The sequence below is a fragment of the Cavia porcellus genome, unplaced genomic scaffold, assembly GCF_034190915.1.
Source record: "Cavia porcellus strain 051 isolate PalLab524CR breed Dunkin Hartley unplaced genomic scaffold, mCavPor4.1 scaffold_21, whole genome shotgun sequence".
Taxonomy (NCBI): domain Eukaryota; kingdom Metazoa; phylum Chordata; class Mammalia; order Rodentia; family Caviidae; genus Cavia; species Cavia porcellus.
In genome coordinates this window covers 7,812,012-7,827,562 of record NW_026947504.1, presented here as the reverse complement: position 1 = coordinate 7,827,562, position 15,551 = coordinate 7,812,012, and the positions used below count along the sequence as shown (strand labels likewise).

Here is a 15,551-nt window from a genome sequence, read left to right as displayed (position 1 = left end):
TTTTGGGGTCTAAAATAATGAGTATACTGTGCAACAGGAAAATAGTGGCAAAGGAAAAATACATTATCTACAGATGAATGTAGACTTGTTTTCGTATTTCCTTATGTAATCAACTTTAAACCTTAATCTGCAGTTCCCTTGATTCTTCTATCATCACATACCACCCTACATTTTTGTTTTGCTTTTTTATTTTATTTTGTGTGACAGGGTCTTACTGTGTAGTTCAGGCTGGCCTTGAACCCACTAACGAGCCGAGGCTGGTCTCTAACTCTTGGGGATATTTTTGCCTCAGCCTCACAAATGCTTGGATTACATGCATGCACCACCATGCCCAGCCTCCGACCCTTTATTTATGAGTAGTATTCTCAAATGGGTCTTCCATAGTAAATAGGATTGATACAGTAGAATTTAAAATAGCATAAATGCATTAAGTGGAGTTATATATATATCCTAATAGAACTGGTCTTTGATGAGCTGATATATGTTGTGTTCTGCATTTCAATAAACAGTATTTATTTTGGTCAAAGTAAAAAATTAAAATCACTGGGCTGGAAGTGTCTAACTTTTCCTTTATGTCTAAATACTTGTCTCACAGATCCCCAAATTGAGGATTTTTAACATTTTAAATAAGAGTGTCCAAAAAAAGATCATCTGTGTTCCACATGCTAACAGATTCACTCGACCCTTCTCCTTTTACTAAGAACAGTTAAATGTAAAAAATACTATTAAATTAGGACATATGTTAAATTTGTATAAGCATGGCTACATAAAAAAAACCTGACTAAACTAGACATTAGAAAAATTTACAGAGGAACATTAAATTTCACCCAGTGTATATGTAATTTTTCTGTATATTTCTAATGATTTGATATAAATACAAGAACTTCAAGATATCTACTCCAGTAAACTACTCTGGGATACAGAGCAGTATATTAATTTTCATCATTCTGTAATATTTTGTTTTTTAAAAAAATATCCTTGTTAATTACAATGTGTCTCTTGACAATTCTAAAAATTTTCTTCTGCCTTTAGAATAATCTGTGTTCTTAGTCCAGTACTCATTAGTTTATTCAGCAAATATAACAGTTTCTAGTATAAACAAGGCAGTGTGGAACATATAGAGATAAGCAACATAAGCCCTGCCCTTGAAGAGCTTACAGTCTAAGTGGGGAGATAATAGATAATAGCCCAAGAAAATTCTTATACAGAAATGTGTGTGTGTGTGTGTGTGTGAGACTGAGACTGGGGATTGAACTCAGGGCTTTTGCTCTGAGCTACATTCCCAGTCTTATAAAATTTTGCTATTTTGAGGCAGGGTCTCGCTAAATTGCCCAATCTGGGCTTTGATTTGCAGTCTTGCTCCCTTTGCCTCTCAGAGTACTAGTGATTGCAAACATGTGGTGCCATGTTTGGCTTCTTACAGACTTATAAAATATAATACAAGGATTTATCAAAGCACTGTCCGAGGAGGTAAGAAATTAATGGCAATCTGGTATCATCACCGGGGAAAGGTAAAACAAGCAGAATTTGCAGTACAGGGTAACGCACAACACTGCAGGGCATGAAAGAATATCTGAAGCCATGCATGGGGCTCCATGCCTATAGTCTCAACTATTTGGGAGGTTGAGTTAGGAAGAGCACAAGTTTCAGTGCAATGTAGACCTTTTAGTGAAATCCCTTTTCTTTCTTTCTTTTTTTTTTTGTCTTTTTCATTTTTATCGGTACTGGGGATCGAACTCACGACTGCCTGCTTGCAAGGCAGGCCCTTTCCCGCTGAGCTAAACCCCCAGCCCCGTGAAATCCCTTTTTAAAAGGGGTGGTAGTGGTGGTAGACTATCTGAGTAAAAAATATATATCAAACACCGAGGTAATATTTAAGGACATGAATATATTTCAAAAGGATGCGAATATAAATAAAAATGTTTATTAAATATAGGAGTAAAATGTAGCAACTTGGAAAGATGATTGTTAGAGACTCTTAGTAAGAATTCAGTACTTCATCTTTAATCACATACTGTACATAGAATATACAGATTTAGAAGAAAAAAGGTCAAACATCAAGTTCACACTCAAAACTTTTCTAGAGACATAAAAGTGAAACTTTAAGGAAAAAAAGCAGCTTTAAGGAGAAAAAAAATAATACTGTATCTTTAAGACAGGCTTTTCTGACTACCCTGATAAATCAGTAAGTACTTTTATACCATCAACTGATTTTTCCCCTAATTCACAATAACATACATTCCATGTTGTGTATCTTAACACAATACATTAACACATTTTGATCCTGTGGAACTGGTAGGCAGCTAACAACAGGAAGTGCACAGATATAAATATTATTTTTTTCCTTCCCTAAGAATTTAATAAAATGACAGCTTCCTTAAAAGGTTATTTTATTATTTACTTTTCAGTAAATAATAAAATTTCAAAACAGCAAAATAATTATGAACTACCTTATATATAGTACATTCAGTAAGCAAAAAATATGATTACAGTGTCAATTTAAACATCACTAAGATTTAAGTTTACTTACATACTAAATCTACATTTAAAATGTTCTTTTTCCTCTCTGCACACATTCTATCTTGTTTCTTATTTTGTGAGAATCAATTAATTAGAAAAATTTCTTTGCCAATACTGTCCTGGGAATGAACTCAGGGCCTTCACACTGACCTACATCCCCTGCTCTTCTTTATCTTTATTTTGAGACAGGATCTTGCTGACTCACTCAGGTTGGACTTGCACTCACAATCCTTCTGTCTCAGCCTACCAGAATGCTGTGATTACAGGCACGTGCCACCATGTTAGTGTGTATTAATTTTTTTTAAAAGTGGTTTTTCATTAGAACTGAATTTTCCCAGCCAGCGTCACTATAGTCTTATATATGGTTTAGCCAAACAAAAAACACACATAGGGAGACAAATAGGAAGAGCGGGTGACAGAGAAAACTGCTAGAATTAGCTTAAAATCAAAGAGATTACAAATCATGTATGGTGATGCATGCATATAATCCCAGTATTCTGGAGGCTGAGACAGGAGCATTAGCACGAGTTCAAGCCAAGCCTGACTACATATCAAGACCCTGCCTGAGAGAGAAAGAGAGACAGAGACACAAACAGAGACAGAGACACAGAGAAAGAGAGAGACAGAGACAAAATACTTTATCTCTGAAATAGACTATAGATATTTATCCTCAAAATTAAGTAATCCTTACTGAAGGCCCTCAACATTTTATTTAAGGTGACATAATTACAAAATAGCTTCTGTTTGTGCCTAACTATAATATTAGATATTCATATACATTTACACATTGCATTTTGATTTCAATAATGCAGAATTTGATTATCACACAAATTAATAAATTTTTTGGTATGTTCATAAATATTTTAGGTTAGCTTTTTTTTTGAGGGATACTAGGAAATGGAACCCAGAGTCTTGAGCATTTAGGCAAATGAGCTACGTCCCTAATCCTTACATAGTTTTAAAAAATCCTACAAATTACCTATTTTATTTCAGAGAACTCAGATATTACAACTATGCATGATTATCGATTGAAGGTACAAATGAAAAGACATCAGAAAAAACCAGAGCTCATAAACCTTAGCCCTTTATATAGTTTATACTTTAATAGTCATTTGAATCTTATTTATTATATACATTTTGATTACTGTTTGTCAAGGTTCATATACTGACAGATGTTACTCACTATATTCCAATATCATATAATTGAATGTAATTCAATTACATTCAATTTCAAATGTAATTTTGAAACTTCTCATTTATTGAATTGATCCTATGAAGATTTAGTTATACAGCGAAAATACTTCATTCTTATTATGTTATTGTTTAGCTAAAGAAATATAAAATCACTGATAAAATTTTCTACTTTAATATAATAAAAATGTGATTTGCTTAAGTATTTTCATCTCTGCCAGCTGAAAACTATATCTAACAATATATTAACAATAAAATTGTAAGTTATTTTTTCTAGCATTTATGTCTTTAGGCTGTAAGACTATTTGCATTTGTCAGAATTATCTACCTCAAATATGGCTACATAGTAACTATGAACTATTAAATTTAAATTAGAGTTTTAGATTTTTTAAAATAAAGTTTAAAAAAATACCAATTTTAAGGCAAATGATTAAACAACTAACCTTTCTGTACTCCTATAAGGGCAGGGGAGTACTCCTGTGAAGTTCTGTCAGGTTCCTGGGGAGGTACAACCATGGCAAGTGTATGCATTGGTACACGTGGAACCTAAAAGGTCAACTCAGAAAAAAACCATCTCAGACCGTAGACTAACAAAAGTCCATAAATAAAACTGAGACATTGGTTGAGACTACCTTTATATACCACCAAATTCACTTTTGTTTCCTAAAACTTGAAAAATAAAAAAAGTCTTTGCCAAGGAACAATTTCTGAGAATATTAATTGAGAAACTGAGACAGTCTACAAGTAGTATATGATTTAAGTCAAGTAAAATTAACATTACTGTCTTACTGAAAAGAAAGTTTTGCTCATACCAGTTATCTAAAGGAGTATAATTTTCATACTCTTCCTTGGTTAATTTTGTTCAAATTTTAATTAAGTCCGAAAAAAGAAAATAACAATATAAAATATTTACTAAATTGGGTTATTCTCACAATTTGCAGGATAAATGTGTAAAAAAGAATTAAATATTTCAAAACCTAGTATGCTCTGTATACTTTATTTTCTTTATGATTTTAAGTAGCTTTAAAACTTAGTTTAATGAACTTTTGGTAAGTATATCCTGGTTAACTCTACTTTTCCCAGTTGACAAAAACTGCTAACTCCAAGATAATATCGCCTGGAAAGGTATTAAGGAAAAGCTTTTTTTTAAGTTCAAGATTATGTTCAATGTATTCATTAAAAAACAGAAAACTAAAAATCTAGTTATGGTAAGATCATAACTTGGAATACTTATGTTTGATAGGTTTTTTGACTATTATCTTTAGTAAATAAAGACAAAAAGTTTCATCTCTCTCTGAAGAAAATAAATTTTAAAGCATTTAGGATTATGACCATCTCAATATATAATGGCAAACAGAACAAATTTTGCTTAAAACTAATTTTCAACAAAAAGTTTCAATCACTTTGAAGAATATTTTATTAACAAACTCCATTTTACTTTACCTGAGATTGATCTTGAGAAGGTGGGGTAAGTTGAGATATATCTGTGGTAGGAACTGACAGAACATTGTTGGGATAATCCAATAGATAAGAAACAACATTAGTGTGGCCACCCTTTGCAGCTTCAATAAGCATTGTTGAACCATCCTGAGAAAAAATTAATACCATAATTAATTCTTTGGAAATCTCTTCTTATAACTTAACTGATCTATACATTTATTTTCTTAAAATTTCATATAGATCAAATTTCATGTAAAGAGTATTGAAACACTAAAAGAGCAAACATTTGTAAAATAATATATATTATTTATTTACTTATATTTAAGTAGAATAAATACCTTGAGTCGATGAGTAGGGTCAGCTCCATGAGCTAAAAGTAACTCAACAACTGCCAGATGGCCTCCTGCACATGCGAGTGACACCACTGTGTGATCATTATTAGCTGTAGCCCTATTCACATTGGCACCTTTAAAGAAACACAGTAACTTTAGAGAAGGTTGAAATCAATCCACTTCACAGACAATATTTAAAGCTTTTTTTTGGAAGTATAACATAGACACAAAAAAGTGAATACATAAATATATAGTTCAAAAAACTTTCACAACATGAATATACTTGTGTAACCAGCATCCAGATCAAGAAAAAGAACATTATCCACATACCAGAGGCCAATCCTACATTTCCTTTTGGTCACTCCTGCCCCCCAAACAACTACCCTGATTTCCAAACTGGTTTTAGTTTTTAAATTTTATATGAATTGAACCATACAATATATTCTTTTGTGTCTGGCTTCTTTCATTCAATATTATATTTGTGAGATTCATCCACATTGTTACACATAGTTGTAGTTTGTTCACTCAATATCATTTTTTAAGTGGAAAATCTAGAAGACTGAGCTTAATAAATATATATATGTATATATATATATATGTATGTATATATATGTAAATGTAAGCATCAAAAATACCATTTATGTAACTCTTAGAATATTTCATAGTTACTTTTGATATAGAAAGTGGTTATATAGCTGGGTTTCAAAGTACAGAAAATAAATTTTTAAAAACCAATATTTAAAAAAATTACAGAGCCAGGCTTGGTGGCACACACCTACAATCCCAGTGCTCCAGAGGCTGAAGTAGGAGGGTCACAATGAGTTTGAGGCCAACCTGAGCCACATGGCGAATTCAAGGCCAGTCTTAATTACATAACCAGACTGTTTCAAACCATCCTCCTCCCCCACAAAGAGAGAGAAATATAATTCTTCATATTGTGTAATTTAAAATTCAGAGAGAGACAAGTGTGGTGGTACACGCTTGTAATCCCAGCACTTCAGAGGTTGAGGCAGGAGGATTGCTATGAGTTTGAGGCTAATATGTGCTGCACATCAAGACCTTGCCTCAAAAACAAAAAATAAAAACAAAACAAAAAACCCGAGAGACCTGGATATGGAAAGAAAACAAGATTATTCAAATGTTATTTCAAAGACAAGTAAATTTAACATAATTTTGTACAATATGACCTGAAGTTTAAGTGCGAAATCTTTTCTTAGCCTGTGTGTGTGTGTGTAGTGGTGTGGTGGTGGTATACTGGAGCCTTCACAATTAGCTACATCCCCAGTCCTTGTATTTTTAAACAGGGTCTCGCTAAATTGTGATCTTTCTGTCTCAGCCTCTCAGAGTATTTAGGATTATAGGTGAGCACCACTATGCCTGGTGCTAGCCTCTTTTTTGATAAAATTTTTTGATCCCTGATAAGAGGAACTGATTTTTTAGCTTGGCCACTATACATAGTCCCAAAAGGTCTCAACTAGAATATTAACACTATCCAAATATTCATTTGTTTTCTTCAATTCCAGACTTATTTTATATAAGAGAAAAGCCTGTGTATAAAACTCCTAACTCATTTAATTTTTCAGGAAATATATCTAACTGAATGTAATCCCAAACTTAAGTGGCATGTGGCATTGGTAGTATAGTAGTGACATAGCTGAATTTCAAGCTTAAGTTGCATCAAAGTATGTTTCAGGAAAGATAAGACATAGCAATGAATAGCCTTACATTAGCTACATGTGATTATTTTTAAATTTGTTAATAAATTTAGAATGTGGGACTCTTTGGCAGTTTTTATGGCCTAGAATAACTAAAATCACCAATTGGTGTGCTCCGATTCCTGTCAAGTCTGATCATTTTCTTTGCAGGGTTGTTACTGAGTATGACTAGGCATTCTCTTTAACAAAGAAGCATATAAAAACTCCAAAAGTTGTTCATCTTTATATTAGCTCTGTGTGATGGAGGTAAATGATTTTTACAAACCATATTATAAAACATTATGTAGAGATGTCCCTTATTTGGCAGCAAAAATGTGACATGAAAATACACCCATTTTTACCCAATAAGAGATGAAAACAAATACTTTTAAAATGAGAAAATCAGCAAAAACGTGACATGAAAATAAAGTTTTATCAAATTAAACAAGAACATTTCATGCGAGAAAATCTAATGCTACATTTTTTAGTGAAAAACATTCACTTTAAATATACATTTTAATTTTAATAATATGATGTTCCCTGAATGGATTTTTCTTGCATTTTAGCATTCTATCCTAAGATCTTCCATCAGATATTTGAGTACCTCTGATACTATACATAGACACTAAACCAAATGAAGTTAATGACACTAATGATCTACAGAATAACAATATAGAATAATTCAAACTAAAATGGGTTCAGCAACATTTCAGTTTCTTTAGTAAGTTCTAAATTAGTTCTTCACCCATCAGGTGAATTTCTTTACCTAAATGCAGAGTCTGCCAAAAAACTGTATATGTACTTCAGGAAAAGAAAAATATAATGTTTTTTCAACAGATGGCGTAATCCTTATATGGGGAACCGTAGAGAATGTTGTATATCACAGAAAACCTACAACACTGCCAGCCCTTAGAGAAGAAATTGAAAATGCATGTGTAGCAATCTCAGTGACCAAGGTTACCTAGGCAGCAGTTTGCCATCCTATATGTTTAAAAGCTATGGCCACCACTTTGAGAATATCTTATAAGTGTAGAGGCTAAAGGTAACTTGTATTATTCTCATGAGGTCTCAATAAATTAATATTAACATATTTGTACAACTTTTTCTTTTCCCAAAGTGTGTATACATTTTTTGATGGATTCTGTATACTATATATATATATATATTCTTTTAACAACAGAATTTCTAGGAGAGTATTAAAAAATCAGTTAGTGTGGCTATGTCTGTCATTCCATCTACTTGAGAGGCTGAGCCAGGAGTTCAAATCTAGCCTGGACAACACAGCAAGATCTCATGGCAAAAATAAGAAACAAGATCCTTATATACTGTTAATTCAACTATACTACACACATGGGATACCTTGCCATTCTTATCACCAGCAGAACTGTCTTACCATTAAGTATTAAACATCTATTTAGCATAGCTGACACTGACATTTGGCTTTTCCAATTTTAGGAAGCAATCATATGTTTTGTTGACAAAAATTTAAACTAATATAGAAAATTCCAGTAAGCAGCACACAAACACCATGCTTATTAAATAAAAGACACCAACAAAAGAATGGAATACAGGGGCTAGGGATTTAGCTCAGCGGCATAAGCGCCTGGCTTGCAAGTGCATGGTCATGAGTTCGATCCCCGGGACCGATAAAAAAAAAAAAAAAGAAAAAAGAATAGAATACAGAGCGAGAACTCAATATAAAAACTGGAGTTATACTACCACAATCAAGGAATGCCAAATATTTCGAGAGCAGCATCTGGAAATAAAGGCACAGGACATACTTTTCTCACAGGCCACAGCTGAAACTCATCTGCCAATACCTTGATTTTGAATCTGTAGCCTTCAGAAGTATGATGAAATAAATTTCTATTGTTTTAGCCACTAAGTTTGTGGTACTTTGTATCATAATATATAGTATATTCTAAAAAGATTTGAATATAGTATTCATACTGTAAGTTCAATAGCCTTAACATAAATTCCAACATTTAGGGATCTTCTCCTTCAGAAATTACAGTATAGCCTCTTGTAAATGATCACTTGTGTTTTCTTTACCTTTGCTGATAAGAAACTGCACAGTGCACAAATGACCAGCTCTTGCAGCTTTCATCAAAGGTGTTCTCCCACCTTCAGATTCATGCTCCTGTTAAAGAAACAAACGAACAGTAAAATCCACCAGTGCCAACTGATTAAATACACAGCACTTCAAAATAATATGAAATCACAATGATCATTGAAAGAGTTTAGTATTAATGATATGAGAAACAATGAAGATTTAATATATATTTATTGTAGGCTTACCATACCTTCCTCAGTTCTTCCAATATACTTTATAGGATTAATTTTAGTCCATATTAGGTGGTGTAACTTTTTAGGGGAAGTTCACTTTTGCATACCAAGCAAGTTATTAAAGATAAAGATAATACAAATGTTTAGTGTATATCCGCAAGAGAAATAACTTTATTTTTCTAATGCTAAGGTTAAGAAGATATTTTGGCAGCTATTCATCTGAATTGTGAAAAAATAGCCTGGAACTGTAAAGTGACTAGAGGCATCTTGATTTTTTATCAGAAGACCCTAAGATCTCCATCAAGAGATGGGAACAAATCCATAAAATAAAACAGAGTATTTTAGGAGTAAAGAAACAGAAAAAGAATACAGTAATGGGCAGACTTTTTTTTTTTAAAGTAGATTTTAAATACTTGATTAGTCAAAGGCAAAAAGTGTAGTCTTGTAATAGTAAAAAGGTCATTATTGGGCCAGGGATATAGCTCAGCAGTGCAATGCCTGCTTGGTGAGTACAAGGTCCTGAGTTCAATTCCTGATACAAAAAAAAAAAAAAAAATCATTATTCTTACTATTCTTACCAGCAAAAATGAATAAGCTGTTAGGCATGTTAGCACATGTGGGATGCTAAAGCAGGAAGATCACAAGCTCAAGGCCAGCCTGAGCAATAAACTGAGATCTTGTCTCAAAAAAAAAAAAAAAAAAAAAAAAAATTTTTTTTTTTATCGGTACCGGGGATCGAACTCATGACCACCTGCTTGCAAGGCAGGTGCTTATGCTGCTGAGCTAAATCCCCAGCCCCTAAAAAAAATTTTTTTAAAGGCTAGAGATATAGTTTAATGCTCAGTGTGATGCCCTGGGTTCAATCCTCAGTATCTAAAAAGAAGAAAGAAAGAATGAATGAATGATAAAACAACTTATTTTATTTTAAAAAGAATAAAACCAAGCAAAACAAAACAGAATGAAGCCAATCAAAACAAACCAGTGTGAGTGACACAGTACTTCAAAACAATATGAAATCAATTATCAAAATGCCTCGTTGTCTTCAAAATAGCTGTAGATACCTTCAGCCATAGTAAAAATCAAACAAAACAGAATAAAATAAAACCAATAAAAACAAAACAATGCAGGCAATTCATTGGACTTCAAAGCAAGACAATAATAAATCCAAAATGGCTACCATCATGTATCTTGCTATCTTTGAAATAGCTGCCCAGGCCATCAGACATATCAAAGTGGGAACACAAAAACAAACAAAGCAAAGTAACAGCAACAACAACAACAAAAAAAACCCAGAATAAAACCCAACCCAACAGAACAATGAAAATTATACAGGACTTCAAAACAAGGTAACAAGGAATTAACAATGGCTACTACCCTCAGGAGAACCCCAATAGATGCCACACTGCATAATTATCCTCTGAATAGATGATCAGACCACTTGCCCTAGACATGCAGTCAGTGGAACATCAAACACCACAAGCATCAAATTGCATTTCACCTAATAGCTATCACCATAGCAGCCTGTGTTTCTCAGTATCAGCGGGTTACTCATGGGGTAGGGGTGGGTGTTGGTTCTTTTCCCTGCCCATGCACAAGAAGGGGGTAGGGTCTGGCTATCCCTACAGCGGTGGCCCGCACAGGGCACTGGTTCACAGAGAGGGCTTGCTTCTTGGTGAATTCGGGTTCTCTTGCCCCGCAGTCTGTGAATGGCGCTGACTTACAGGATTAGGCTGTGGTCTGGCTGTCCCCTCGGGGGCAACGGTCTGCTTATGGTGCTGGTTCGCCAAGGATGGCTTAGTTGTTGAACTCTGGTTCTCTTCTGGATAAAACAGCTTCTAACCAACCCTTAGCAAATGGTACTAAATGGAGCATGCTTGTATGGTGAATAGTACTATCTGCAGAGAGAACTCATTACATTCCCCTAAGTATTGAAATGTAGGTGAGTTTTCTTCTATGAAAAGTTCTTACCGGTCTTTAACTATGATTTGAAACATGAATTCTTGTTTGTCTGGTTCTGTTATATCATTAAAAAAAACTTGATTATATTTAGTTCAGTTCTAACTATCTCAAAATCCTCTAGCTACCAAGTCAATTAAAAACAGATGCACTGCCAAATGAATACAACTTAGTGTGTTCACAGAATCATATCAGATCTATACAGAATAACAATAATTAGTAGATTGTCAAACCAATATTAACTTTAAACAGGACTGCAGTGACAGACCCATTCTAAGACATTCTGTAAAATCTTGAGACAGTAAAATAAATAAATAAATTAATTAATTAATTAATTAAAAAAAATCATGAGAGTAGTATCATTCAACCTATTAAACTAGTTCATGCTTTAGTTTTTTGTTATATGTGTTGATTAGGCAACAATAACTAGAAATATACCAAAATAATTTCACTTCAAAATGGATTCTGAACTTATATTCAAATGCAGGTAAATCTAACATTCTGGCAGTTGACATAAAAAAATTTAAAAAAAAAAAGAACATGCATCATGAAGACATCATGTACAAAGATCTCGAAAGTTGTTTGTCCAGTTTTTTGATTCAGTTAATTTCTAAACTACCATTACAATCAACCTCACTTAAGAAAATGCTCTATTAGCAACTTATTTCTGCTCCTGCCTCAAGGCCTATATGCACATGATGGTCTCTCTCTTTTCTGTAACACTTCTTCCCTAACCGTCCTTTTTAAATTGTTACTTCTCCAAGGAAGGACCCTCTGAACTTTCAAATTAGATTTCTTCCCAGGATTGACTTGCAACTCCACAAATCCCTTCCTCATTATATACACTTTGTGCAAATATTTATTAAATGTCTCCTCTACTAAACTCTAAGCTCTTTTTTTCACCACTGTACAACTAATGCGTAAAAGAATTAAGTGACTGGATATTGTTTATCAGGCAGGAATCTAAGCATAACTGATCTTTCAAATCTTTCCCCTCAGTACAGATGTCTGGAGTTTTTATTACTAGGTAAAGTAAGAGAAAGAACAGTTAGCAGGTGTGGTGATGCACAACTGTAATCCCAGCACTTGGGAGGCTAAAGTATGAAATTCACTGTAAGTTCAAGGCCAGCCTGGGCTACATAAGGGAGACTCTGTCTCAAAACAAAACAAACAAAAACAACAACAAAAAAAGAAAAGTTAAACAAAAATTAATAGCAGCTTAACTTCAAAGACGCTAATAATCTACAATTGATAATACATTATTACTAGAACATGGACAAGCAATATTAATATCACTTTTCCTTTTTTCTCTTTTTTGTCCTCATCTTGTAAGCCTGGGAGTAATACCCATCAGTATTAACTGGGTCCTACAAGTAATGGCAAATACTAAAGATTTTGAAACCTCTGCTTTTGAACATTTTTGTTTGTTTTGAGACTGAGTCACATTTTGTAGTGCAGGCTGGCCTTGAACACACTATACAGGCCATGTTGGCCTAAAAACCACAGCAACCCTCTTGTATCAGCCTCTACACTGCTGGAATTACAGACATGTGCCACCATACCACCCAACTCAGCATTTATTTTTTAAAAGTTTATTCTCTTCTGGTCCTAGTGGTACAGGTTTATAATTCCAGTATTTAGGAGGCTGAGGTAAGATTGCCACAAGTTCAAGGCCAGCCTTGGCTACACAGTGAATTCAAGGTCAGCCTGAGCTAAAAAATGAGATCCTGATTCAAAAAAAGAAAAAAAATTAAACACTGCTAATTCTATTTAAAATATTACCACAGATGTTTAAAAAATCAGAAAGTACACGTCTAAAATCATGAGTATATGCCTACATTGTGGGTCTTTCAAAAATTCAACACATTAAAATTACTGAAATAGCTGGGGATTTAGCTCAGTGGCTTAAGTGCCTGTTGGGCAAGCACAAGGTCAAGAGTTCAATCCCCAGTACAAAAAAGTTAAAAATAATATGAAATTACTGAAATAAAAGATATGAAAAGCTACCTATTTTCTTATTAGAATAAATTCACTCATTTTGTTTGAACAATATAATCATTTTTGAGAAAATGGCTGATAAAACATCATGTACAAACGTCATGTATACACAAGCCACATATGTATGTGACTTACATATATAAAATATTTTTGACAGCACTGGAAATTGGACACAGCGTCTTCTGACTGAGCTACATGCCCAGCCCCCCTTTCAGAGTGGTTCAGTTTCTTTTAAAAAGTAAAACTGAAGAAGGAGGGAGAAAACTGGTTCGGCTGAGTGAGCTTGGGCAGAGTAAAACAGGAAAAAGCAGGACCAAAGCACATCCTTGAGGACACAGGGCAGGCTATCATAAAGCCACAATAGCCCCATGCCTTTTTCTAATATTTTATTTTGAGACAGAGTGTCACTAACTCACTGAATTGCCCCAGGTAGTCTTAAACTTGTGCCCTCCTGCTTCAGTCTTCCACAGCGCTATGATTAAAGGTACTCATCACTACACCCGAATTAGTAACAGGGCTGGGAATGTGGCTCAGTGGTACAGCTTGTGCTTGGTGTATGTGAAGCCTAGGCTCAATCTTCATCATCAAAATTAAATTAAATAACATATCCCACAACATTTATCATTTGTTCCAAAATATCTGATCACTAAATCCTTCTTTTAAAATAGGGATTAAAAAAACTTGTATACACTACTTCTGAATGTTAGCTTTATGTATACACATATTTGTTGAGCATTAATTTTTAGATAAATTGTTGGATAATGGTTAAACTTTTAAATTGATGATTGAGGACTAATTTTAAGATAAAAATTATTTCTAAATTTTTCCTTCATAAACACAGAGCACTAATTCTTCTTTCAGAAACACAGAAAACTATTTTCCAAGATGACAAACTTAAGTGGAGCTGGCGTTCCAGGGCCACTCACACGGTGGCGTGTTTGCCTAGACTCCTAGCGCCTCCTTTCCTCTGTCCCAAATTACGGTAGGTGGGAATGGATTCAGAGATGCAGTCATCTCCGGAGACCAACTGCGCGCTGTTAGGGGTTTTGGATGTCTGCCTCTCGCCCGCTACCGCATCTTCAAGATCATCATAATCAGTGACTCCAATGTGCCGAGTCGAGCCTGACCTACCCGGTCTGTGCTGTTCATCAGCTTCCGACTGTATGGAGGCCCTGGATTTCCGTGAACTAGCGGAAGATTGATGAGTTTGCACTTAGATCCAGTTACCAGACACAGCAGAACATGAGTGGATCCAAAACACTATGGTACAACACTTTTATCAGTGTGTTCTTTGTATATGACATGAAGTTTCAAGCCTGCCATCTTGGACAGAGGAATGCAAGGCACATTGGCCAGCCAATGACATACCACAGATTCTTGGAAATAAATGTAACTTGAGAAGTGTCATACAGGTGCCCACAGACTTGGCAAAATGAAAGCAAAAACCAAAAACACACCCCTTCTGACACAGTAAGCTTTTGAGATCACTGCCAAAAATCCCAAGGATAATGACCACACTTCTTACCATTTATGGTTAGCCAACCTCTTGATAACGCAAGTTGCCTTGACACTTCTAGCAGTGTGCAATGATGTGCTAATTCTAACTAAAGAAACCGTTTTAAGTATGACAGTCGTAAAATTTAAACTCAAATATAATAAATCATCCTAATATTGTTTTGTATATAGTCAAGTTTGTCACTGTGATAACACCAGGGAAAAGTCTGCATTTGAGATTGAGGAGGAAGGAAAGCTATGATGAATCTGAAGTTTTCCGTAAAACAGCTGTTGCTGGGAAGCCTGGGAGCACTGTGGACCGCTAGTCCGCACTTGTCCTGCCCGCGCTCCACCTACAGCGAAGTGATTACTGCGCACCTGCACTTATGTGACGCGGATTTGAAAGTGACTTAACGTCGTGTATTTTATTTTGGTGTCTCCTAACAGCACAGAACTAGCTGAAAGTATAGGTCTCGATATCTCCTACTCTCCCTTCCTTAGTACTTTATCCTTCTGAACAATGACTTTTGAGACACAGCCTCGGCTTTGTAGTGCAGGCTGGCCTCGAATCAACGTATACAGCGATTCTCCTGCCTCAGCCTGGGATTATAGGTGAGCGCTACGCCCACACCTAGCTAGC

The 15,551-nt window shown here is 34.6% G+C and overlaps 1 protein-coding gene across 9 annotated transcripts in view; it reads right to left on the bottom strand.

Moving 5' to 3' along the window:
* Ankhd1 (ankyrin repeat and KH domain containing 1) overlaps positions 1-15,551 on the bottom strand; it is a 125,268-nt gene that overhangs the window by 42,511 nt on the left and 67,206 nt on the right. For 7 of the 9 annotated variants that reach the window (XM_063232217.1, XM_063232209.1, XM_063232210.1 and 4 more), the window contains exons 11-14: positions 9,230-9,317; positions 5,490-5,617; positions 5,155-5,298; positions 4,155-4,257 (exon numbers count right to left, since the gene is read on the bottom strand). In XM_063232217.1, coding sequence (XP_063088287.1) covers positions 4,155-4,257; positions 5,155-5,298; positions 5,490-5,617; positions 9,230-9,317 — 463 coding nt within the window. The remainder of the gene's footprint in view (positions 1-4,154; positions 4,258-5,154; positions 5,299-5,489; positions 5,618-9,229; positions 9,318-15,551) is intronic. The other 2 variants (XM_063232211.1, XM_063232216.1) reach the window with 1 other exon arrangement.